General features: G+C 37.9%; 1 protein-coding gene across 5 annotated transcripts in view; it reads left to right on the forward strand.

Moving 5' to 3' along the window:
- The window catches only part of ARHGEF7 (Rho guanine nucleotide exchange factor 7), a 116,346-nt gene extending 90,092 nt beyond the window's left edge, over positions 1-26,254 (forward strand). For 4 of the 5 annotated variants that reach the window (XM_058019136.1, XM_058019134.1, XM_058019137.1 and 1 more), the window contains 9 exons: positions 293-371; positions 1,723-1,862; positions 2,503-2,727; positions 3,742-3,835; positions 6,655-6,744; positions 9,917-10,093; positions 19,249-19,348; positions 19,973-20,027; positions 23,167-26,254. In XM_058019136.1, coding sequence (XP_057875119.1) covers positions 293-371; positions 1,723-1,862; positions 2,503-2,727; positions 3,742-3,835; positions 6,655-6,744; positions 9,917-10,093; positions 19,249-19,348; positions 19,973-20,027; positions 23,167-23,289 — 1,083 coding nt within the window. In that variant the 3' untranslated portion in view covers positions 23,290-26,254. The remainder of the gene's footprint in view (positions 1-292; positions 372-1,722; positions 1,863-2,502; positions 2,728-3,741; positions 3,836-6,654; positions 6,745-9,916; positions 10,094-19,248; positions 19,349-19,972; positions 20,028-23,166) is intronic. The other variant, XM_058019135.1, reaches the window with a different exon arrangement.
- Positions 26,255-27,332: the final 1,078 nt, after the last annotated feature.

Below are 27,332 nucleotides of genomic sequence, written 5' to 3' on the forward strand. Positions count from 1 at the left end.
AAGAACCCGAGACTGAGGAATGATCACTGTTGTGTTTGTATGGATTTTGTAGCCTGAGTAGGTATCAGCTAGACTTACTGACATCACAGATGTCATTTGCAGAAGCTGGAGATATGAAAAACTCCCATTGTGAGGTGTTTGTATGGATTATTGAATGTTTTTAAACCCATCAGGGTGTATGTCAATTTACTGGGAGTATCTTTTTTTAGAGCTTAAAGTTAGTATTTTCTTTAATTGGTAATGCTTTTATGTATTTTGTATTTAATGTTGATGTTATGTTTTTCTTTTTAAGGGAAAACTGCCTATGACAGGAATGACTATTACAAAGCTAGAAGACAGTGAAAACCATAAAAATGCATTTGAAATATCAGGTATTGCCCATTAGTGTTTTAATTTGCTAGTTATTCCAGCATGTAGTGTTTCAAACATCATATGCTCACTCTGAGCAGAGGAAAAAACTTTTTATTGGGAGGGTGACCAAGCACTGGCACAGGGTGCCTGGGGAGATGGCTGTCCTTGGAGGTACTGGAAAGTCCCCTGGCCATGATCTCAGGCAAACAGCTCCAGGTGTCTGTGCTTGAGCAGTGGGGACCTACAGAGGTCCCTTACAGCCTCAGCCATCTGTGGTTCTTCAGGCTTTGTAACACATCTACCCAGAGCCTCACCTGAAGGCTGCTTTTTACTGCTTCTCTTAAGCAGTTAAGGAGCTCTTTGCACGGGATTCATCCTGGAATTTCTGTATCTTAATGAATGAAGGCAGTAGCCTTGGAGAAGATTTTTTTGTGATGAAGCAGTTCCAAGTACACTATTTACTGAAAGAATAAGAATTCAAGAGGATCTGGAAGAGCTTTGAGCAAGATTTTTCTTCTAGAAATTTCCCACCTATTTCTGAGAAAACAAGATGCTTCTTTAGCATCTCTGATGTTAATGATTGTTGCCATTGTGCTTATAGGTAATTTCTGTTTAGTCATTCATTTCATCATGTATATTCTGAGACAATTTAAAGGACAGTGCAAGGTCCCCATTGTGGAGTTTTGTATCTTCATTAATTTCCTGGATCAGTTCTACATCCAAGCAGGTTGCATTTAAAGAAACTAATTTTGACTGTCTCAGGTATGATATCAATGCCATGACTCACAGGGGAAAAAATTGTTTCTATTGAGAAAAAATGACTTTTTTGTGATAATAGCTATGAAGCTGACCTCAAGGGGAATGCAATGGGTTAAATGGTGTCAAGTGCAGAAGTGAAAGTTATCTTTGGTTGTCATTACATTTCCAAGTGACTTTTGCCTTAGCTTTAATTTTATGCCTTCTTCTGAGAGAAGATTGGTGAACTCTTATTTTATAACTTTTCCTGTGTTGTAGTGTGCAGACTCAAGAATGACATTTTAGGCTATGTGCTGGCTTTGCTGGGGAGGATGGAGAAGCATAAGGCTAGTAAATGAGCCTGTGTCCTACTCTTGTCATTTAAGGTTGTGCTTAATTACTAGAGTTAGGGGAAAAAAGTAGAACTCCTGTGCTAGGCTAAGAATAAATACATGGAGGCGATGTGTGTTACAACCTGGAAAAGTGGGATGCTCTTGTACTGAAAATATGGTTCAAATTTTTGCTTAGTATTGAGAGGACATTGTTTTAAGAAATAAGTATCTTTTTTAATCATGTCAGATTGACTAAACTGTTATTTTTTTCATTTCCTATGTCTTTCTGGTGTCTATCACCTAGGAAATATGATTGAAAGGATATTAGTGTCTTGTAACAATCAACAAGATTTGCATGAATGGGTGGATCACCTGCAGAAGCAAACCAAAGTCACAACTGTTGGGAATCCCACCATTAAACCTCACTCTGTGCCATCTCACACGGTAAGAAATTAATGAGTAGAAATAGGTTATAATTAGATTGTCTGGCAAATATAACACCATGGAAAGCCTTTTTTTCTTTTAGCCATTAGTAACAAGAACTGAATTTTGTCACTGTATTTAATAGGTAAAAAGATAATTCTGTTTTTAATTGTATGAACAAAGAATAAAAGGCTTAAAACTCAGTGTAACAGTTAACTGGGGTGAAAGAAAGTTCATTATCATTACTTTTTCTGTTTTGACCAAGTGCCTACATCACCATCTTTTAAGTATACTTAGAACAGTAGGTTGTAATTGGTGATGTACTTGACAGGCTGTGGAGAAACAGTAATTTCTTTTGGGTTCTGCATTTGAATTGTTGGATATGAATGGTTCTAAATTTAGCTCCACCCTTAGTGGTGAGAGAAGTGGGAGCAGGGCTGCTTGTAGCTGTTCTATCTTTAGTTTGTGCTCTGTCTGTGGTAGACAATGAAAAAAAATTCAGCTTCTTTTTTCCAAAAAATAATTTAGTGTAAAATTTTTTGAAGGCTAGCTGTAATAAACAAGAATTCTATAGCAAATGGGATTATTTCACCAGTCCTTGATGACACCATGTCTCCATTATGATAATATGCCTCCTTTCCTTTCCCATCATGTTTGACAGCTTCCTTCCCACCCAGTGACTCCCTCCAGCAAGCATTCAGACAGCAAGCCAATCCCACTGACTCCTGCCTACCACACTCTCCCTCATCCCTCCCATCATGGGACCCCACACACCACAATCAACTGGGGGCCCCTGGAACCTCCCAAAACGCCCAAGCCGTGGAGCCTGAGCTGCCTGCGGCCGGCCCCTCCGCTGCGCCCTTCAGCTGCTCTCTGCTACAAAGAGGTGAGTGAGGGCCAGCAGCCAGGAACAGCACAGAGTGGCAGGCCTGCAGTGGGAAGTTTTAAATTTTTGTGGTGGCTGTGTGTATGTGACTTTCCTTTAATTCTGTAAATCTCGTAAACAAAAGGAAATAAGTGAGAGTTGATCTGCAGTGCACGATTTGTATTGAAACTTTGCTGCTGTAAGAGATTCTTCTGTTTGGCTGTACTATATGCATATTTTGTAATTTAACTTGAAATCCTTCTATGCTTTCATGTGTAAGCCACTAAATTCTCCAATGTATTAAAATTTCAATAATCCTTATACTGTTTAGCCTATAATAACATCCAAAACTTGTCTTGATCAACTTTGGTAGGTCCTGCTCTGTCACCTTTTTGCTTTCTTGTTCTGTGTTTCCACAGAACATGTATTGCATCCTTAAGGTAAAGGGTAGATCAGAATCTTCCTTTTGTTCATGAAACTTAGTATTATTTCTGTAAATTACCATGACCACATTTTGAGCAGAAATGCTGCTGGGTTTGCTGTTTGTTTGTGGGTTTTGTTTGTTTGTTATGTTGGTTTTGTTTTTTTTTTTTTCCTGTAGACCTCTGTAAAAATAGACCTAGACTTTTACAGATTTGGGCTTTGAAGAGTGTAGGACCTGCCCAGCTTCCTTGTTAGGTCCCTCTTTTACTTGCTTCCCAGTAGACAAGTGAAATGGGTTGTTTCTTCAACTGTTCAGGAAATATTCCTGCCTCTTCTCTTCACTCTAGCTCCCAAACAGGCTGAATGCCTTTGCAGCAGGTTTTATGTGTATTTCTCTTAATAGAACAGATGAAATATTTGGCTGTGTATATAGTTGGAGGAAGGGTAGAGAGGAAATCAGCCATTCAAGCAAATTGAACATGGCAAAAAATATTAGTCAACTGAATTTTGGTGCTGTTAAAAGGTTTTTAGATAGTAATTCCTGCATGCATCTTAGAAGTTAAATTTTTGAAATACTGTCTAGAAGGTCTACTTTTTATTTTTCCTGTACAGGATCTCAGTAAAAGCCCTAAAACCATGAAAAAGCTGCTTCCCAAACGCAAGCCAGAGAGGAAGCCGTCGGATGAAGAGTTTGCACTGAGAAAAAGTAAGAGAGACTTGAGCAAATATCTGCATAACACAAAGACTGGAATTAGCATCAGTTTAATTTCTGTAAGAGTTAGGTGTACAGTGTAAGCAAGTCACCTGGTTTCCTCTCTCATGTCAGGGGAGAGGGTAGGTGTGTCCAGGGATGGTTTCTTCTAGTCACCTTCTGCTGTGATGGCATCTGTAGAGCTTTACTGGTTGCTGCAGTGGGTGTCTACGTGTGAAGTGCCTATTTCTGTTTGTTACAGAAGGAAGGGAGGTTCACTAGAGAGCCAGGTGAAGTTCAGTGAGCTAAACATGTCTTTTAGTACTGTGAGCAACAAGGTGAAGATGCTGAACCACTCTTGCAGAATACTTTGTAGCTATGTTCTTTAGTTGGTCTTGGTAGGAGCTTCTGCTGTCCTGGGTGTTGGAAAGCTGGTTATTGGTGCTGATTTGAAGACAAGTTGCTTCCATAATCACTACTCCTATGATCCAACAGTCTTCTCTTGTCTCCTGTGAATAATATCTGTAACTAAATAAATTACGGCTGTTTAGGCTGCCTGAAGTCTGAAGAAAAATGCTGATCTGAGAGAGACTTAGTAATGTACAGAAAGAGAGAGGTCAAAATCTGGATGTTGGGATAATTTGAAGTGGAGGGAGCATTAATGTTATCAAGCAAGCACAGTATTTACTTACTTGTCAGTGTTGCTGTAATTCTTCCATAGAAATGTGTGTGGATGAATAATCAGATTACTTGTATCAATAAAAGGGTGTTTTATTGGAGAGATTTTTGCTGTAGCCTTTGCTTCTCTGAGTCTTTTTCTCATGGACTTATATTTAAGAGTCTGTGCCATGAGTGTTCAGTGCAGGAAGAGTGTTATTGTGGCAGTTGTCTCTCACAGGCTTATATAGAGCTGGAGAGAAAGAGCTTTTCCTCAGGGTGCTCTTGGTTTGTCTGAGGTGTTAGTCCTTCTGAATGTTCTGTGAATGTCATGTGGCAAAGGTTAAGGTAATGAGTAGAATGATTCTCTGTTCACGGATGAGCAAGTGGATGTTGTAGTTCAGGATGTTTTATCCTTACAGCAAGGTATTTGTTTAGGAAAAATGAAAGTACTGTATTACAGTATCATTTCAGATGCTGGAGAATGGAGATTCAGTAGTTGTAATGATGATGAAGAAGCTGTCAACTTGCAGGTTTAGCAATTGTTAAAGAACACAATGGGAAGAGTTTAGGATTTTTACTTGGGAGAAAGGAGGAGTCTGTAGCTTGCAAATACACTGTTCTACTCCTGATTTGATAACTTTTATTGAAAGGTGTTTTTTGGTGTGTTTCTTACATATTCTTGGTATTCATCTTTCCGAATCAGTAATTAGAAGATTCTGTTAGTGTTTCTTCAACTTTCTCAACTTTTTTTTGTGGAACTATAAAAGTTTCCTATTTCTGTCAAACTTAAAGCATTGGTAAAGAGGTCTGGGTTTTGTTACTTCTCTTGTCAGGAATCCAGAGGATTTATGGGCTATGTTTTGAGAACTGCTGTGTCAAATTAGCATTTCAACAGACAAAAGAACTGAGATGTTTCAACTGACTGCCCTCAAAATGCTATTTCAGAAGTCTAGTATTTGCCCTGCTACTGTAATTATATGGTGCTGCATTGTAACTACAAAATCCAATTATTTTTCCTGCCTTGAAAGAGGGATAACCCATACTTTAGAGTTCTTGCATCTCTTAAGCTGTAGGAAAATTATATTGGGTCAAGATAATTTCTGCAGTAGCTAGCTTGTCCCAACAAATGTTTGGAAAGTTGGCTTTGTTCTGGTGATAATAAATCACAAAACCCAACAGGATGCATTGGCTGGCAGAGAATCCAACTGCATTTTGATGTTGAAGGCTCCTCAGATTCATGAAGCAGGAAATCTTCAAACCTAGTTATTTCACAGGGGAAAAGAGGAAAAATGCTTTTAAAACAACAAATTGACTTTTATTGCATGTAGACTTCTGCTTTAATCTAAACTAATAATGGTAGAGGTAGAGGTTCACTCTATTGTCAGCGAACAATTTGACACTATTTTTACTGAGTCACCCAATGAGATTCACTGTGAGCTTTACCTTTTGGAAAATGTTGCCATGTTAAGCTTGAATAGTTAAATTTGTTCAGTAGTGCTATTTCTGTTGAAGTCTGACTAGTTTAGAGTTGTCACTTTTCACAGATATATGTACATGATAGCAGCATGTTCCCTTCTCCATGCTGCACTGAAGTTATGCTGTTAATTATGAGTTCTGTTTTCAGTTGTGTGCTGTTAGGGGGGTAAATATGATTTTATATATATATATATATATATATATATATATATACACAAACACACACATATATATATACACACAGAGATGCAAAAAGTTTTCAAGATGTTTTATGTGAATTAGTATTCTGTTCCTTGATCATTTGATTAAAATAATGGAATAGTATGGATATTGAATTGTATGTTTATATAAAAACTTCAATATACAGGGGTTTTTCAGTAAAATGACTGGATTAGAATGAGAGTCCTCACACTTCAAAACACATTCTGTACAATATCAGATGCTCAGAAAATTACTTGAATGTGTGGGTGGTTACTCTGAATTGAGTTATTTCTAAGCATTTTATAATAGTATTTGTCTTTTTAGACTGTTACTTTTGTTCATTGAAGTTTGATTTTTAAAATGGTATGATTAAAACAATTTTCAATGGTTGATTAGGCTGAACTTTGGACTCAACTGAACTGTACTTATTTACAAAGGCTTTTCTATATTAAGAAACATGCCCATGTTTAAAATTCTTTTTTTCCCATTGATTCTAGGTACAGCTGCTTTAGAAGAAGATGCTCAAATTCTTAAAGTCATTGAAGCATATTGCACAAGTGCCAAAACACGTCAGACATTAAATTCAAGTAAGTTAGCCATTTCTACCTATTTCAGTACGTTCTAGCTAAAACATCAATAAAATAGATTGCAAAAGAGAATTCTGTATATTCTCAGGCCTTTGCAAATAGTAAGTTGGACCTGCAAATAATAATAACCTGTTTCTGGTTTAACATCAATGTCAGGTGTTTATGTATTGGATGCCAAGGACCGTGGTTAGAGGCTATAATTTTTTTCAGTATTTTGAAACAATCAAAAACAACAAAAACCTAAATGTAGCTACTTGTCATGGTTTAAAATTTTACTAAAGCTTTACCAATGAATAAGAGATGTCTGAACTGAATATAACAGCTAATCAGTATACTTTTGGATAAATTTCAAGAAGCTGGTAAGTAGGAGGAATGATGAAGTCATTGTAATTTTGGAGGACTGTATTTTTGTTGTCTTCTGTTCAGCAAAGGCTTTGTCCATGGAAAAGTAACCTAGGCCGATAAAAACTTCTTTAATTTTATTGTCACTAGTTGTTTTCAGTATTAACTACAAATTTTAATCCCGTCTCATAATTTCAGGAGAAATTGTTCTCAGATGTGTGTTGCTTAAAGCCATTTTTAGTTTCTCAGATCAATACCTAGCATATTGAAAGCCTGTAACGTGCCTCTGGGGTCCTACTTCATTTAATCCAAATCAAGGTTGCCATGTGGAGTTCCTCTGTATTGTAAGTAAAACATTGCTCAAAGCAGGGGAGTCCACCAGCATGTGTTCCATTTACACAAGGAAGGAGAAAATGCTGTTGCCTTTGTTCCTTTTTGCACTGTTGAATACAAATTTAATTTGGAGATCCTTGGAACACAGTATAATGAATTTGAGGTACTTGGCTGGTTTTGCTGGAACTAGAAGGCTGAACATCATAACTTCTTGTCCACTAAAGATGTTTAAATTTTGCAATATTAATCACTCTTACTGCTGCCTACAGTGCTCTAGGCCTGTTTTGCTTCCAAGCAAAAGCACTTCGTGCTGACAGTTGAAGTCTTGAAACACAATTGCAGACTTAGTTATTGAATTTTCCTAATACACGTTTATTTGCTATTGCCACCTTGAAAAAAAAATACAGCTACTTTGTATTCCTATGTAACTTACTATGGGAATATGGTAATTATATTAGACTGTAAAAACTTCTCAAATAACAACAAAAGCCCTAATTTTAATCTTTGGGTCTTAATGAACTGTAGATCTCCAAGATCATGAAATCAGCTACTACTACTGTTTTTTAAATACTAATCTCTTTATAGTCCTACAGTCATTACAGTAGTCTGTTTAATTGGATAAAGGGAATGAATGAGTTCAAAGTTCTGAAGATATGCTGTTGTTCCAAACAAAATCAAATGAGATGATTGCTGTTTAAACACCTCAACTGTGTTCTGTTATTTCCAAGGATAACGTGACAAGAAATGGTTGGGAAAACATTTGCACTTGCACAGTAGTGTGTGTGTGCAGATATGAAGTGGATATGATTTTTTTTTTGCTTGCCTATTTTTCCTGTCTATGTATATTTAAGAAATATACATAGTGCTGTGGGTATCATTGCATACATCAGAAGTCAGCTCTTTTATTTGCTCTTAATTGCAGCAAGAAACAATTTTTATTGATTAGGCACACAGCTGCTGTTTGGAAAGCATAGTGTTGTCACCCAAGACTAGGTTTCAGAAGGTCCATTTGTAAACTGGAATTGGAAATGGGGGAAGAACCTATAAAGCTGAAATTGCTTCTGTTGGAGCAGTAGTCAGTGTAGAATAATAGAATGAGAGAGTTGCCTCTCATCTGTGAGGTATGCTGGTTTTTACATACTCCATTCTTAATATTCTGCCTGTCCCTGACAGCACTCACTGGGTAATTCCCCTACTGCACCTTAATCTGCTGCTTTTGGCAGTGTCAGTACAGCAGAGCTATGGCATCAGTGCAAACTGGTAAGGTGTGGTATTAGAGGTAGCAAAGCAGCTTTTTATCAGTTTTTTTAGGTGGGAAAAGGTGGGATTTAATTTGGGTATGTAGATGGAAATGAAAGAGCAGAGTCTGACTTTCTCGTGCTTTTTGTACACTGAGCTTATTTTGCATTTCTGCTTCAAATGAAGACTTAAAATCCTCTGCAATATCATATAACAGGGCTTATAACAGGGCCACTTAGATGGCTTCAATCCTTGGATATTGCCAGGCCTTGAAAAATTGAAAAACCTGTCCTTACTATGTTTGACCAATGACCCTAGAAATCTAAAAATATTTAACTGGGGGGGATGGACTCAGGCATGTAGGAAGAGGTGTGTGAGGGGTCAGAATGGGCTAGGCTGTGCCACTGTTAGACTCTTGGCCATGTTTTTCTGTGAGTTAATTTGCCATGTGGTTTAACAAATAACAAGGGGTATGGGCACAGAAAAAAATGTGCTTTTACAGTCTCCTTCAATGGGTGCAAGGTGTTGCTGCTGATTTAGTAATCAGCAGCCCTGCTCTGCATGAGAACCTTTGCTTTTCTTTTTTCCCCCTTCATTTTCCTCTTCACAGTGGTGACACAAGCGCTTCTGTTGGCTGTGTTGTGAGCTGGTGGGAAAATTACCTGCTTGAAAAAACTAACCCTGCAAAAGATTTTTTCATCTGAAGCTGTTTCCTGACCTGGCTCATGAAGCAGCTGTACAAAAGACTGTGTCATTGCAAGGGAGGGAAAGGATGAGGTACAGATACGTGATGGGGAAGGGGCTGTTGCTTTTCACATTGGTGCTGGATCATGCTGGCTTACTGTGTTTGTTTACTGCTCTGTGCCCAGTCAAATCCTCCCCAGACCAGAACTGACTCTGTATTTCAAAAGAACCTGACTTCCTCTTCAAAAATTCTACTTTCAAACAATATTTTGTTACTCAAAATTCTCAACTGAGACTGCCTAGAAACTTAAAAACCACTTCAAAATTGTATTGTAACCGTTCAAACATTATGTGCTGAGTGTAATTTATACCTAAACCCCAAACAAATTTGAAAAAAAAAAAAGAAAAAACCAACTTTGGTGCCTTTTTAACAATATTTTCTCTTTTCCTTCTCTTCCCATCACCTTTTTGCTTTTATTTCATGTGTTTGGTTGTGGCTATTCCTTACGTTCTCCTCCTCATCCCACCTCTGCCTATCCACATCCACCATTTCATTTCACCTATACATCCTTAGCATGGCAAGGCACTGACCTGATGCATAATCACGTCTTGGCTGATGATGACCAATCAAGTCTAGACTCCTTGGGTCGTCGCAGTAGCCTTTCTCGTTTGGAGCCTTCAGACCTCTCAGAAGACTCTGACTATGACAGTATATGGACAGCCCATAGTTACAGAATGGGGTCTACATCTCGTAAGAGCTGTTGCTCATATATCTCTCACCAGAACTAATGCACTTCTGAGCTTTTTCTTAACAAATGCTTGTTGTATCACAGCCTGCTTTTCTTAGATGTTTTCTTGCTGTTCCTTGTCTCTTTAATGTGATATTTTAACAACTTCTGAGGGAGCTCCTGAAACTTCAGTTATACCTGGTGGAAGGCTCTATTGTCAATTCAGTACACGTACAAAAAAGTCATTCTAAAAAGTGTATATCCTGTTAAGGATGATACTTCTTGAGGGTTTTTTAAACTGACAGATGTTAATTTGTAGCTCTGAATGGTCTTTTTTTTCTTTTGACTTGGTCAGTGTAGTAACAGGTCCTTTGTTTTGTTTTTATTTTGGATAAGCACATTTTTATATTTTGTACTGAAGCCATACTGGTTTGAGAGCTGAGTGCCAGCTATATGGAAATACCTTAGTGGTAGTGGTTGGATTTTCTACGTATTATTAACAAAATACATAGCTGGTAGAGTAAGTGAAATGCAGCTTAAGAATAAGCAGTACAAGAGCTGTAAAATCATTCAGATACTCACATATCTGGCCTGTTTGTTTGGAAGAGCATTTGCTAATCCATAAAAATTTCTGGTTTTATACTGCTGTCTTTTGCTCATTGCTTAAAACGTTTATATGAAGGACCTTGCTGCTCTTTCCCCACCCCAGTCCAGCAATTGTCATGAAAACCTGGCAGTCCATGCTCATTACATGCAGTGTTTTGGTACTCTCATGTTACCTGTGGTCATACTGTCACTATACTGTGTGCAGTAGTGTGGCAGAAAGCAGGGTTTAGATGTTTACTTGCCTGTTAAAATACCCAACTGTCAACTCTCAATTGACCATTCTTCTTGAAAAGACGAGAGGAAAATGATTCCCCTGATGGAGGCTCCAGTGTTCAGCATCTGAAACTCTAGGTACAACTGTGATCAAATTGGCTTGCTTGAAGTTCTGAATAATAGAATGCTTGGCTTTTGGGTTGTACTGTTTGGAGCATGTCTGTGACAGATTTTATTGTGTCTTGTAACTTCTCTCATAAGCAGGTTTGTTTTCAGCAGCAGCTCTTCACTTACAGTCACGTTGGCTTTTTCAGAGAACTGTGACATGCTGTGCACAGCTGAAGGTCTCAAACCTGCACCTGGGGCACTGCTGGGGTGAACTGTGTGTGTGTGCTCTGACTTGTTGTTAAAGTAATTGGCATCAAAACAAAAATGGCATGTTTTCCAAATCTTTGTAAGCATTAGGGAAAAGTGTGGTGAAAGTGATGAAAGGACAGAAACAGTTCTCAGTTTTGCCAGAGCTCCCAAGTGCAACACCCTTATCACTTTTCACAGAAGCATGCTATCCAGTGTTCAGGTACTTCTCTATGAACAAGTTCAGAGTAATTGTGATGAAATTTACCTGCAGCCTGGCAACTTGATCACACTGTTTAAAAGGTAATCAATACCTCTCTGCAGGTCACATGATCAGAAAGTGGCAATTGCTAGGCATGCATGATTCCAGAACGTGGTCAATGTGGAGAAGATGTTTCAAGGCATTTCATGTCTTCAGTTTGCCTTCAGTCTTGTTTGATCCCCTGCTTTATCCTCTCTCACTGTTGCTGGCATTCTGTAATGTGACTAACAAAAGCAGTAGTGTTTACCAAGGAGGGTTTTCAGGGGTGCATTTTACTGCTGGTCATATATTAATCTAATGACCAGGAACTTGTGTATGTTGAACCTTTTGCAAATGGAGGAGTCTTGCTTAGAGAAATGAGATAAGTATATCTGCTCCATATCATTTCACAGCACATTTGTAACCCACTTCACTCCTTTCTTCTTTTCAGTCAGTTTTTTTGTTTTGTTTTTTTAACATATATGGAAAGTACGGATTGTTTTTTGCCCTGTTTCTTATGATGTGGTGTTCTAGTTGAATAATGTTTTCTGCACTGGATAAATGATAATTCTTTTATGTCTGTTTCATGTTATGTAGTGTAAATATGAGTTTGTAATACAGTTGTTGCACTTGAACTTACTTATCACACAGAAAGTTTTGTTATCCAGATCTGAAGATTTTGACTTTTTATGCACCAAAGCTTTGACAGTTTACCACCTTTAATTATTGTAGCATTTATGTCATTAGGTACTATCATAATTAGGATCTCTCATATTGTGTACTCTCATATTAACATCACAGCACATTTAAAACCATTCTACATCTTCAATGTTACAGGCTGTAAACTATTGTGAACTGATCAGAAGTATTAATTCAAAATGTTTGAAACAAAAAAAGGATAAATGTGGAAATGATGGTATTCAGTCCAAAGGTTCAGTGTTTCTATTTTTGTGGAACTTTAGTCATGGTAATAACAGTACCTTATGTTTATGCAATTCTGTAAATTGTATGTGTACAGTTACAAATACACTGGAAGGATGGAGAACCTGAATTGGAAGGTAGGTTCAAGCCATTGTCAGGCCCTCTTCTCATGGCTTATGCAGTGTTCCCATATCAATTAGTACTTACCATAAGCTGAAGCCAGCCAGTATTGATTGGGTGTTTTGCATAATCTTGCCAAAACACAGTAATGTGTACATAGTGACGTAAAACATAGAAAGAGTAATATATATTGTGCACTTCATTTGTGAATGAGAGAAGCCATCTTTAGTAGGTGACTGCCTTTGGAAAATGCAAAATGGATGTATATCTGAATGTTTCATTGTACTGTACAGTAATGCATATTGTTTGTGGTTGCATATATCAATTAAGTGTTTTGTTTTATATGAAAAGGACATCTGTTATGTACAGTTGAAATAAATTTTGCATTTGCTAGACTGTGACTTTAATATTTAATTATTACACAGGGGGAAAGGACATCAGAACTTGTAACTTAACACATCCTCTTCTCCCTATGCCTGCTTTCTCTTCCTCCCTTCTTCCCAGAGGAATCAAATGCTGACGTGAAAAACCTTTTTTGACATAAGTGTGTAATCTTTGTTTAATGTTGTTCGCATCTACAGGAAATTCAGTGTAATGGGAAGTATGTATTCTTCTATATCCCCTTTTTTGTAAAAATAATTTCAGAGACATTGCCATCTATAGATTGTTTTTCTGTTGCCTTCCTCTCCTGTTAAATTGAGTTTATTTTGGTCCTTTTAGTTTTTGTTTCTTTTTTTTTTTTGTTTGGTTGGTTGGTTTTTTTTGGTGTGCGGTTTTTTGTTGTTGGTTTTTTTTGTGGGGTCTTTTTTTGTTGGTATATTCTCAGTAGAAGCATGGGCTGAATTGTTGGAACAGTCTAAAATCTACTTCTGCAGGTCCTATTGCCAGAAAGAAATGTTATTAATATACTAAGGGTGTATATAATGTGGTTTCATGATTTAATATGACAACATTTTTGTGTTTTCATGATTTAATATGACAACATTTTTATTTTAAAAGCAAGAGTTATTTGTAGTGTTTCTGCTTAAAAGTTGCATACATATGAGTGAATTTAAACAAATCAGTAAGGTAATATATGTGCTAAAATGTTTACATCAGAACAAATTTAATAACCGCCCCTCTCTATTAAAAGGTCATAACTTTGTTTTGCTATGATTGTAGCAGCTCTAGTCCTGCAGCCATGGGCTTGGAAGTTTTTGCATTGGTTAGTGAAATACAGGCAGTTTAGTGGAGAAGCTCTTTGCAAATGTTGTCTCAGGGATCTCCCATGTCTTCAGATGGTGTATCTGTCTTCTCAAACCATTCTGTTCTTACATGAGTAACGCTTACATATGAAGTTGTACTTTGGTCCACCTTGATTGTTTCCATTATACTCATCTAAGCATATTGCTGTAAATTGCCTGAATCAGTCATCTGAGTCATGTGGGGTTTTATTCCTGTTTGTGATCTCTATTAGTTAAAAAAAGACAAAACAACTTCATGCCCAAACCTTTTTTATAATTCCCAAGAATTTGAAAACTATGGTGTATGTTACACAGTGAACTAAATTTTAGCTGATATTTGACTTCTGATTTGTGTTTTCTTTACAAAGAGAGTAAAGGATACCCTTTTGATTTTGACAGATCTGTAGCACAGATTTTTCCAATTTTTAAATCTCAACACATGCAGAATCTAGGGAGGAGCATTTTTAGAATTGTTTGTATTAGGACCTCATGAAAAATTTATTAAGAAAGAGAAGGTTAATTTGTCAGGTCTGCTCATCTGCTTTAACATATTTAATATAGCAAATGCAGTGACACACTGAATATTTAAAAATGACAAGTAATTTTTTTGTCTAACATTTGCTTCACTAGGAAATGTACGTGTCTGTACATGCCAGTGTTAATGGTAGATCTAAACAGTTCTGTATGCACAAACTTGTTTTCAGTGGCAAGTCACACTCCTGTCATTGAAACTCAAGTAAATTCAGTTTCTGAGAGCTTCTTAGCTTGTGAAGTTGGTGAAAAACAGAATTGTATATTCACAAGTACCGTTTCAAACTTTTGGCCTTTATCCCTGCCTTGTTCCCCTACTTACCTCTCCTAATCACAGGAAAGGTATGAAGCAGTGAAGAAAACAGCAGTACTTAAAAGCTGTGCAACAGAGCCTTTGCTCATGGCCTCAGATAATGCTGTGCACTTCTTGAAATTACCACCATGCCCACTCATCTCACTTCCACACCTTAAATTAGGACACTCATAGTCTTCTATGAGCCTTCTCCTCCCTTTCACCAGCTGGAGGAAGCTGTTCTTGGTTGACTGGGGAGAGCTGTCTTTTAACTGATGCCCTGAAATTAGCTGCTTTAGCAGATAATGTGAACAACCACCCCCATTTTTCTCTTTGCTTAAATGTTTCCTGACAGACATGGTCTTTGGACATAGGCAGAGATTTAATATCCAGTTAAAGCAGAAAGGTTTCTGAATTTCATCACTCTTTTCTTACTTCCCTCCTGCCAAAATTCTAAACTGCCTTCATATTTGTCTGCTAAATGATTCAAAACAAAGGACCAGGCTGTTTACAGCTCTTTTTCTGAAGCCTGGCTTCTGTCAGGAGCCAGGATGGTGCTGTATAAAAATTGCATGGTGCCCAGAGAAATTGTGAATGCCCCATCCCTGGGAGTGCTCAGGCCTGTTTGGATGGGGTTTTGGGCAGCCTGGTCTAGGGGAAGGTGTCTCTGCCCATGGCAGGGGGGTTGACTCTGTGTCAACCATTTTGTAAGATGTCATGCTCCTTTAGGGGGAGAGTGAATGAAAGGCTGAGGCTCTGAGTTAGGATTGCAAACAGACATCAGTGAGAACCTCTGTGACATTCAGTCTCTGCTGTAGTCCCTTCCTGGTTTGGTGTTAAGACCATACTCCAGTAACACTCTCCCTGTTTTAGGCAGGTGTAAACTGAACTTTTGTTATGAAGTCTTTCAATCATGGAAATACCCAAACAGGTTCCAGCTTTCCTTATTTATAGAAATGCTCAGAACTGCTTGCTTGTTTTGGACTGATTGATTTAGCTGGAAAGGGGATCAGACACTGAAAACCAAAAGCAGGGGGCTGTTCCTCACAGGCCTGTTCTTGTATTTCACCTGTTCTACCACGTTATGTAGGGGGTATTGCCAAGGCCTGTAGCCCTGCTCTTATTGTCAGGTGGGCTGTGTTGTTGCTGGCTTTACTTTGGAGGCTAAATTTGCTAAACCTGTAATTGAGGGTATGGTTTTGTCAAAAAGCATTGTAGTTCTTTATTCTCCACTCTAGTGCTGAGAAGTATTGATATTGAATAGATAGCTTTATTTTTTGTCATGGAATTTAATTTATGGAAACTTAATTGACTCATGATTGTAGTGGTCAGTTATTTGCTTTAATTACTCAACAAACTTCTGAACAGTGGGGTCATTCTTCCAAGACCCTGGTTTTAAGAGTTTCCTATCGAGAAGTTATGGCAACTTACTTGGCCTTGGTATTTGCTTGCTAATCTTGAAATAATGGTTTGGGTTTGTCAAACATAGTTTCTCCTCTCCTTACTTCCTTCAATACCTACCCCCTCCAAAAAAAAAAAAACCCAAATCAAATGAAACCCTGTTTTGTGTAGCTTGGGGTGCAGGGTGTCCATCTTTAAAAAACAAAAAAAATTAAACAAACCAACCCCCAAACCCAAACTAGTCCAAAACAACAACAAATCCTCACGTGAAAAACCCCTACAAACTAACTGACTAGTAACTTGTGGTTATGTTGTCTCATGTTGAATTGGGCAGTTGAGGTCAATTTAAATACAGTCATTTGGCCTTTTTGACTTGGAATAGTGTCTTGTAATGAAATTCAGTGTCAAACTTGGGTGCTTAGAATTGAGGAATAGCAGATATGGCAAACTTAAGTAACTTGATTCTTCCACCCTATTTCATGAAAATGTGGAGTATGTCTCAAAGGTGTTCAGGATTATCTGAGCTGTACGAACTTCCCAGACTGTCCTGTCAGTATTAATTCAGTGGGAAATGCCCACTGTACTGTAACACAACCCTCTCTTCATGTCTAAAGCTGTAGCTTTTGTAGAGGGAAATGCTTGTGTAGGGGGTAGGCCTGAAGAACTTCATGATGGTACAAGGTGGAATTTAGGGGGTATTGCTGAGTGACAGTGATGACTCTGCTTGAAGTTACTTCCAGATTGAAGTTACTTCCAAAAAAAAAAAAAAGCTCCTGGCATAAATGATGCAGAAAAGCATTATTCAGAAATAGCATTTTTTTGCCTTTAGAACTTGACACCTCATGTCTGATGTTACTGTGCATGTACTCATTTGATGACTAGGTCCTTTGTGGCAGGATTAATGTGTTGTGTGTTTGTACGTTTGATACTCAGCATGTGCTTGTGGGGTTTAGGAAAAAAAATCTACAATAAAGAAAAACCCTCCAAAGCTCACAAAACCCAAACCATGATCAGGGAAAGAAAGTGTGGGGGTTTTTACAAAAGTATGAGCCATAAGAGCAGCAAGAGTTCTGACATACAAATAAGGGTTTGTATGACCAAGGGTATTGGAGCAGTGAAGGCAGGTGTGGAACTTGTGTTCCACAGTGTGTCCTGTGGCACAGGAAGGTCAGTGTTGGCAGCAGCAGTGTTCCATTGGGTGTGTTTGTGTAGCCTGAGGTCTCCTTGTGTATAATAATGTTGGTGAAGTGTTTTATGTGTCTGTGCAGTGTTGTGTGCTGTGCTCTGCTGTACTTCCATCAGGATGTGCTGCTGTAACATCTGCTTCACATGCATGTGTGTGTATAACTGAACAGCTGGCACATTGTTGTTGTCAAGCTGTCTCCTCTCTGCTATTTGTGCTTTGCAAGGACCCATTGCCCTGCCCAGGCTGGCAGCTGGATGCAGCTCTGTACAAAGGGAAAAACGTGTGCTCCATTTGGGTGATGGAGTCACGGGTGAGAAACCTGTGCCAGTTCTCTCCCCTTGGTCAGTGTCCCCTTGGCCTGTGCTGGGCTGAGGTGTGCTCCACATCAGTACAGAGACCCAAAATGCAGTGATCTGGTAGCAGCTGCTGCCAACTCATTCCTAATACAACATTTAATTCAGTTCTGTGTTAGCTGCCAGGCTAATAAAGCAGAGCAGTAAGCAATTAACTGAAATAAACATAAGAGAGCTTTTTACAGAGACTGACAGCACACACAGGGAAGTGTCCTTGAGCTCCCTACAGAATTTGGATGTGTTTGTTTTATAGGTTGTTCCTCCTGGAAAATAAGTGGAAGTGTATTAACCCTTAAAAGATTTCTTCGCTCTGTAAGAAGAATTTACAGCTTTTGAGGACAAGATTCTTTCTCAAATCTGCTGTTCTCTTTAGTCTATATAATTTTGACAATCACATTACTGATACATTAGATCTTTACTGTAAGCTTAAGGAAACTTTTTTCTGCATTAAAGACATTTGTCATTGTTTGCTAAAATAATTTAAATAGCTAAACATGTGCAGCTAAGATAGGATCCCTACAAGCTCACTGTTCAGAACTCAAGACTGCAGCTGTTTGGGAAGTTAATATTTTGCAGTGATTGTGATTTATTTAACATTTTTGCTTATTTGTTTATATTTTGTATTTTACCATGAACCTTAAAAGAAAAGTGCTGCTAGCACAAAGCAACTGTTCAGCAACTGATTTCTCTGGGCAGGCAAGTGCTCTGTAGTACCAAATTATCAGTTTCAACTGTATGAGACTTGAGAAATTCCTGGTTAATGGAAGTTCACTACAGTGAATTTGTGACAGGTGTACCTTGTTTGTTAAAACCAATGTCTTAATTAAAAAATGTAAGAACTTCAGTGCTTTATCTGCAGTGTTTGAATTCTGAACAAATGCTTAGACACCAATTTATTTATAGACCTTCTTAAAAAAAACTTTGTAATTTGTTGCAGCCCAATTGAATAATGTTTATAGAATTATGGGTGGATGCACATTTCTGAGTTGTAGCTCTTCTAGTCAGAACTACATTTTTATGATCTATATGTTTTGTCTTGGTGTTATAAATTGTAATATGTGGAAAAAGTTCTGAAGATGTTGGAATGTTTGAGTTTTTATCATCAAACCATGAAGTGCTTTTTAAAACACATATTAAATACAAAGAGTGTGTGTCATTTGGTAGGAATGTATTGTAGGACTAAAAGGTTCTCTGTAACAGTGTTTGCATGTATATGTGTGCACACACAAAGTGGGATGCTTACAGTGTTTTGGGGAAAACAGTTTTTACTTATTTTTCTTTAATTGCTGTGTCATTTGATACCACTCTTCTGCTCCGTACTGACAGAGTCGTGGGTTTAGAGCAGAATTATATCTTGGATTTGTATCAGTGTGAGATCAGAATCTGTCCTTGACACTTAAAGCTGTTATTTAAACACAGCTATGTCTTTCTCAGTCTGCAGTGGGGAATTTGCACAGCTTTTACTGATGGTTGAATAGTGCACTGTTCCTTGAACAGTGTAACATCCCCGTCAGTGACTCGGGAGTTACGTCACCAGTGGGGTAGGGGTGTCACACAACCTTTTGTTGTTTCAAAAGTAAAAAATGTGCTAGTAACTCATGTGTAGAGGGAAGGGGGAAATGGAAAGTGGTATACCTTGGTCATGGGCGTGTATCATGCGGTGAATGAAAGAATAATCTTTAAAATGCCTCAGGGATATTTGTGAGTTGCTCACTTTGTAATTTATTTTTACAACAGGTTCCCGTAAAGAATCAGCTCCTCAAGTTCTGCTTCCAGAAGAAGAAAAAATTATTGTAGAAGAAACTAAAAGTAATGGTCAGACTGTTATAGAAGAGAAGTAAGAAAATGTTTAATGAATGATGAATTAAAGTAGTAAACTTTGCACTCTTCCTCCTCGTGTCTCCCATTATAGCAGGGGGTGTGTGGTGTGTTTGCAGTTGGAATAGAACTGTTTGGAGTATGCTGCCAGTCCTCTCAGTGCAGCTGGCCTTCATTTAAATGTCTGGTTCTTTGTATATGCTGTGCAAGCTATTCCACCCATGCCAAGAAGTGATGTGCTTCACTTACAAATAGTTTTTCCAAGTGCTGTCAGATTTCAGTGTTAAATTTGTGTTATCCTTCTAGTTAGCCTGTGGTGTCATTCAACTTTCTTGGTAAAGTGTATGTTGGAAGTGAAACTAAACTTCTGTTCTAGAAAGCTTTAATACAGAAACCAGCAGAGGTCCATAAATGCTTGACAGGTGTTTCTTGTCACAGAAGCTGGTAACAAGTCCTTGCCTTACTGAATATAAATAAGGATCACAGACAGTTTTTTTTTTTTAACACAGGTCTGAAATCACCTATTAGGTGTGGGGTGTTTTTTATTTAATTGCATTTCATTAAACAGTTTTGTCTAATAATAGATTTAGATGTGTATTTCTGAAAACTGTTGTTACAGATGATCTTCTTTTTTTCATTTTAGAAGCCTTGTTGACACAGTATATGCATTAAAGGATGAAGTACAGGAGTTAAGACAGGTTGGTAACTTGCTACATTTATAGCAACATGGAGAAAGAAAAGATGGAAGGCTTGTTATAAAACTAAATATGGCTTGCAAGTTCACTTTGACAGTCATGAGCTTGAATTTTGGACTAGATTTTCTTTTAAAAGTAAAATATCATTTGCCAAAAATGCACTCCCTGATGTTGTTATCAGTCTTTTGAGAACAGCATTGAGGATTGCTTCTGTGAAGCGAATTACTAAGCTGGTTTTGGATGTTGCAGTTTCTGAAATGGTGAAGGTGTTAAGCAAATTCAGTTGTGCTGTATCACCAGCAAAGTAAGATTACAGAGGCTGAGATATCACAGTTGCTCGAGAACACTAATAAAGGCCTAAATAGAAGCAGATATTTATAGTTCTAAAATTATACAGTCCTAAAGTTACCTGAACACCTCTATGGATCAGTTCTTAAAACTGCTCATTTCTAGAGACAAGAGTCCTTTCCAGTGCCTGTCACATGTTGGTTTTTTTTAATGAGAGCTTCACAATAGCTCTGGGTGCTTTTTTTGTCACTTGTTCTAAATATCCACCATGATTAAATAAAAATATCACTTTATCAGGGCATAGCTTGTTTTAACCATGTTAATGGTGCTGCAGGTAGACTTGGCTTAATGTATAGGTGAAAAGAAGCATTGCGTTTTCCTCACTATGCAAGGTGTGAATTTGCTTACCACGCTGACACCAGAAGTTGGATAAAATTTCTTGTGTTAATGTAAATAGGATTTGTGTTCAAATTTCTTCAGGTCTGGGACTATAAATGTGATTTTTTTTTTTTTTGCCATCTGTAACCATGCCTAGTATTTCTAAGGATGTCATGCATGTTCCTTGAAACAGGACAGTTGATGTGTTGCATACTTAGATTTGCTGGGTTCAGCATATAAAGAATGAGTATCCCAGGTTAGAGCTGAATTTGGCAGTCTTTTAAAAAATACAATTCATATAATAAAAGCAATAATAAGAGCCCACTAATAGTCCTGCTGGCCTCCTGCTTTTGTACAGAGAATAAATGTGCAGCCTCACTGAAGCTCTGCACAGCTCCATGACCCTTAAATAAAAAGTCACCTTCTCCTGAGCTTCATGCAACAGCTCTCTCTTTTCTGGTGCCTTTCCAAATAGATGTTCTTCAGAATCTTACATCTTCCAAGCTAAAACATATTAAAGCCTGATTTAATTTTCTAACATATCAGGAATTCAGGAATCTCTTCTTAAAAGCATTTATTGGTCCACTGCACTGATGCTGCCAACCAAAGAAGGGGCAGAAATAATCTCTGAGCTGGCAGGGGCTTTTTGGATAAAGGCTCTCTGGGAGTACATGGTGTCCTGGCTGGTGTAGACACCAGTGGGATCCTTCCTAGGGCAGCTTCCATCATTTATTCATAGCTGCTGTTCCACAGGCAATACACTTGAGCTGGTCCTGAATTGGCAGACTTGACTTAAATCAGTTCCTACATAAAATAATGAACTTTCCCAATAATGAAGTTTTTTAACAGACTTGAGGAGGGAATGCAGTTAATGAGGTGACAGACCATTGTTGTGTGTACAGACTAGAGAACAAGAAGCTGCAGAGCAGTGCCATGGAGAGATCTGGAGGTCCTGGTCAATGGCAAGTTGAACATGAGCCAGCAGTGCCCTGACAGCCAGGAGGGCCAACCCTGTCCTGGGGGCATCAGGGACAGCATGGCCAGCTGGGCAAGGGAGGGGATTGTCCTGCTCTGCCCTGAGCTGGGGCAGCCTCACCTCGAGTGCTGGGGGCAGTTTTGGGTGCCATGATAAAAGAAAGACATTGAACTGTTAGAATGTCCAAAGGAGGGCCATGAGGATGGTGAAGGGCCTTCAGGGGAAGCCATATGGGCTGAGGTCACTTGGTCTGTTCAGCCTGGAGGAGGCTGAGAGGAGGCCTTATTGTGGTCTACAAGTTCCTTGTGAGGGCAAGAGGAGGAGCAGGTACCAATCTCCTCTGGTGACCAGTGTCAGGACTTGAGGAAATGGCATGAAATGAGTTAGGGGGGGTTCAGGTTGGATATTAGGAAAAGGTTTTTCACTCAGGGGGTTGTTGGGTACTGGAACAGGCTCTCCAGGTCCCCAGGCCCAGGTCACAGCACCAAGCCTGTCTGAATTCAGGAAGCATTTGGACAATGCTTTCAGACACATGGTGTGATTGTTGAGGTGTCCTGTGCAAGGTCAGGAGATGAACCTAATGATCTTGATGAGTCCCTTCCAACTCAACTCATTCTATGGTTTTATGATCCTCATCCTTTTTCTAAAATGTCTGTAAAGGACAGATAAAGGGAGTCCAGTTGGACCCTTGGATTGAAGGCCTGTGTTTGTTAAACCTTAAGACTTGTCTTGGGGCCTTATTTCCATGTGATTTTACCTTCTGGTTGCTTCCCTACTATTCCCTTGACCTATACAGGATTAAACAATGTGAGCATTCCTGTGGATTGATCCCTGTCATCCTTATGGTCCTGTTGTTCATTTATTTCAGTATTGCCTCATGACACTAAACAGTGAGAACTCACTTGTTAATATACATGTGGAAAGATGGTGTTCCTTGAAATTCAGACTTCTCTTAGACTGCTGGAAATCATCAGTCTAGTTTAAAATCTAGTCACAAAACACTTTTCAGAGAATGTATGGGTTTTCAGGATACTGCTTTCAACTATTTACATTCCTAATGAAGCAAGTTGATTTGCATTAAGTTTTAAGCTCTTTGGAGATTGAAACCAGTTAAAATCACAGGAGGTTCTTACAGGGGATATTTAGTCTGCTTACTGCTCCATTTCCCTTCTCCATTAGCAACAAATATATTCTACTCCTCATTGATCAGATTTGAGCAGAAGAATTCATGATTAGCGGCCATCTGTTACTAGAACTTGCTGTGTAAAGGCTCCCCAAGTATAAATAGGAAGTAGCTCAGTTTCCATTTGGGAGCTTTTGTTGCATTGTGTGAAATAACTGTGTGTAACTTGTGAAGTTAATAGAAGCTTTGCTTTTGTACAGCTAATATCAGTTTTATTGGGAAAAGTCTTCAGAGTTTGTAAATGACAGTGTATGTGTAGTTAGATCTGTTAAAAGCCCCCAAAACCAACCAGTAATATCTCTGTCTCTGTTACACAGGATAACAAAAAGATGAAGAAATCATTAGAAGAGGAACAAAGAGCTCGCAAGGACTTGGAGAAGCTTGTTAGAAAAGTTTTAAAGAATATGAATGATCCATCTTGGGATGAAACCAACTTATAACCACTTTTTCTTTTCCCCTTCTTTCTATTGAAAGACCAGTTGTAGAACTGAGCTGGGAAGCCTTCTGACATTAGTCAGTGTTGCATCAAGAGCACTATAAAACAGGATTTAACTGGATCTAGTGATTTCTTGCTCTGAACATACAGAAAGAGTCAAGCCATTTACTGCAGCAATCTGTACTTTAAGCATGGAGACTGTGGATCCTGAACTCTACTACACTTAATTTGTTTGCATCCAAATTACCTCATTTTGCATAAAGTGCAGCACCTGACTAAAAGTCCATGTTTTTCAGTGGCTTTTTAATTAAATATATATTTTTCATGTAAATAGCTGTAATTTAGAATGCATATGTGATTGATGTATCAGGGCTGATATGTTGGGGTTTTTTCTTGTGTTATCATAATGGTCACAAGTGTTAGAAATGATGGCAGTACTGTCTTACCTAAGAAAGGTCAGAGTTCTTTGTGGATAATTATGAATTAGTTCCAAATTACCCACTCACCACACATGCAAATTTAAACCCCTGATTTTTCTATTTACCACTATATTTAAATCCTTTACTGTTACCTGTTACTTTAAACAGTTTACAGTTCCTTAAGGACAGTATTAAAATACAGGAAATTGTTTATTGACAGTAGAAACAATTTTTAACAAATCTAATGCCCACAATTGACATTCACATACACTTGTTTGGCAGACTAATCCATTGTGCTTTGGCCACCAAAAGACTGATGTACTTGCCTGCTTTTTATGACTGTGATTTTTAGGTGTTTATGTACTACATTTTCTATTGTTGTGCTTAAACATGCAGCTGGCTGATAACAGATCATACAGTTTCTTAAAGGAAAAAAATCAATCTAATCCAGAATTATGTGAATAAATTGTTGCTATTTATATTTTATTGTCACAGCAATTAAGTTTTAGCTAACCTTTGTGCAAAAGACACATGGGCTAGGCCAAACTTCATTCAGAGTTTTGTTTCTATACCACTATATAATTTTTGAAGTTCCCATACTGTGGAAGCAGTCATTCCTTTCCCACCCTTTTTTCTTTGCATGTTGTTGCTGATTTTTGTCCTACTGGGATTTAAATGGAAAGAAATGTGGAAGATTTTTTTTTAATCGTACTGTAACTCATAATTTGCACTGCTGACAGATTTTAAAATACATAAAGGAACATTAATTCCCTAGTCTGATAGGTGCAATCACTGCAGTTTCTTGTATTTAAGATAGGAGATGGATGATACATCACTGCAAACGGTGAGCTTCAGATGAAGCACTTAAAATACTAATCCCATAAAAGCTCATTGTTTTCATGGATTTCATCAAACTTTGGATTTGACTCCAGACAGTGCAGCTTTCTGAGGGGTTTGTGTTCAGTTGAGTCAGAAGTGCAGGCATAGCACAGACTTGAGTCACACCTTTTGTCATTCTGATTTTCTACTGCTCTTTTAACTCCTGCTAAATGTAATGCTCAGACTTCAGCAAATGTTTGTACGAACTTTAGTGAGTTGGAGCCAGGATGATTTGGGTTGTAAGAATTGTAATGCACATTTTGAATCTAATGAAAAATCTACTTTTAAAGCTACCCACTTTTTTCAGTGAAAACCAGCTTTTTTAAATAGGAAATTCTGTCAATGATTACATACTTGAGAAACAATTCTGTGGGAATGGATGCTTCATAACCTGAATAGACAAAATGTCTCTTTTAGGAAGCTGAATATATTTGTAGGTGTCTTGTGTTCCTGCAATTTAGAAATGTTTTCCTTTAATTCTAAAGGAGGAGAAAATGAAAAATATCTACATTACCAGTTTTATATCTTCACAGAACTTGAAATTTGTAAATTATTGTTACCAAAATCTTCCCTTGATATTTGCACAAAATTGTGGACTGAAGTTTTATCTTCACATTTAGAAAATATCCTTGCTAAAAGCTAAGTGATACTTAACCCCTGCAAATGCATACTATCATGGCCAAATTTAGACATGGGAAAGTCAATACAATTAGAATTTTGCTAACGTTTTCGCTTTGACATCTAGAGTATTTTCAGAGTGATTTTTAATTTTCAATCGAGCAGATGTGAAAGGACATTCCAGAGGAAGAGGTATAAAAGGAAAACATTAAGCTTAGCAGTATTTAGCAAATTTTAACTCAGGAACAATTTCCATCATAACAATTTGTTTTGCATTATATTGTAAAGAGTGGTGTTGCTGTGTAAATCTGCTGACTCTTAGTACCTGTGATATTCTAATTTCTGACAGTACCCCTACATTGACATCTAATGAACATGCCTTAAACACTGGGATGAAGCAGTTGTTAAATATGACCAGGACTTAGGGACTGATTTTATTCAAGGTGGATTGAGAGGACTAATTTTTACACAAACACACACACACACAAAAAGGAGGCAGTAAAGAAAACTGACCGAATGTTGTAGGTAGCTTTTGTCTCTAGTGCAGAGAGCAGCTTCCAGCTTTTGGGAACCAAGAAGTACCTGAACTTGTTTTCATTGACAATTTGTTACAGTGTATATAGATTGTAAATGTCACCATGGACCTTCTGAATTGTTGGAAACTTTACATAAGCATGGATAAATGGGGCACTGTTTATTTAACCTATTAAAGGGTTGTTTGTTTGCTCTCATCATTTAGGGATGAGGAGATGAAGCCATTTCTTATCCTATAGATGTGAAGCACTTTCAGTTCTGAACTGTCCAAAATGTAGCATAACATTTCTCTGTACTTACTGATGTATGTGTGTTTGTCTCACCATGTCATGACATCCTAAAGATTGAATAACTGACTGCTTTTGTATAAACCTTTTTAATGCAAATCATTTAGGGAATTTAGAGTATCTGTTTACAGTGTCTGTGAAGAACTCTAGTTTAGATGTCACAATAATATCCTGGTATCCACTACTAAAGCTTTTATGCTACATTGTAATTAAACCATGAATTTTTCCCCTACCCTATGAAGTGTTATGTTTCATCTAATATGTGGGCTATGAGATAAAGGGAAATTGCTTTATTTTTTTTTTTTGCCATTCATATAAATAAGCACCTCTCCAATTTAGTAGCTGCTATACTATCTTGAAAGAGCTTTTTCATGGTCTGTTATAATAGTAAATTGATGCCTGGAGAAAAAAAAAAGCACAAAGCAAGGGTTGTTTAGAGGGGTGAGGAGGAGGATCTTAACTGTCTTACATTGAGAAATGTTCACTTTATTTGGCAACCTGACCTGCTCAGGTAATGTAAGAAATGGAGGAGATCAAAGACAGAAAATAGTGAAAGGAAATAAAGCAGGAAACAGTAGAAACTGCATCAATTGAGTCAAAAAATGCCTACATGCATGATTTGAATGGACAGAAATTTGTGATGTGTGTGCCATAGATATTTTTTCGTGGTTGGTGCTGCCTGAAATGGGAGGAGTGGGGTGATTTTTATGGCAGCAGAATCATCAGTGTGGCTTTATGCCAGATGGTGGGATGGGTTGAGGAAAGTGCAGGGAGCCATTTGTTTGAAAAGATGGTTTCAGTCTTTGGACAAAGCATTTGAAGGGATTAGTAACATCTTGTGTGTGTGAAATGATAGATTTATTCCAGCTTAGTTCAGCAAGGAGAAATACTTGGAACAGAGGACTTTATTTGTAGCAGTTTATAATTATTCTCAGAAGTCTCACTTTGCAACTTTTCTCTGGGTTCATCACTGTAAAGATGAATATTTTACACAATTTGAAATGGTTGTTTCCTTGTTACCTGAAGTGGTTTGGAGATTTTTCTTTTTGAATGCTTTTTATTGAGGCGGGTTGACCATTGCTGGCTGCCAGACCGTCACACAGCCACTCTTACACCTCTCCCTCAGCAGGAGATGAGAGAAAGAATAAGATGGAAAAGCTTGTGCATTGAGATAAAAACCACTGATTTCCTATTGTTCACAAACAAAAAAACTAAGCCACCTTTCCCTTACCCCACTTAGGCTGGACTTGACTCTTCCATTTCTGTTCCCCCTGTCTTCCCTTCTCCTCCCACCAGCAGTGCAGGAGGGT

Source organism: Melospiza georgiana, chromosome 2 (assembly GCF_028018845.1).
Source record: "Melospiza georgiana isolate bMelGeo1 chromosome 2, bMelGeo1.pri, whole genome shotgun sequence".
NCBI lineage: Eukaryota > Metazoa > Chordata > Aves > Passeriformes > Passerellidae > Melospiza > Melospiza georgiana.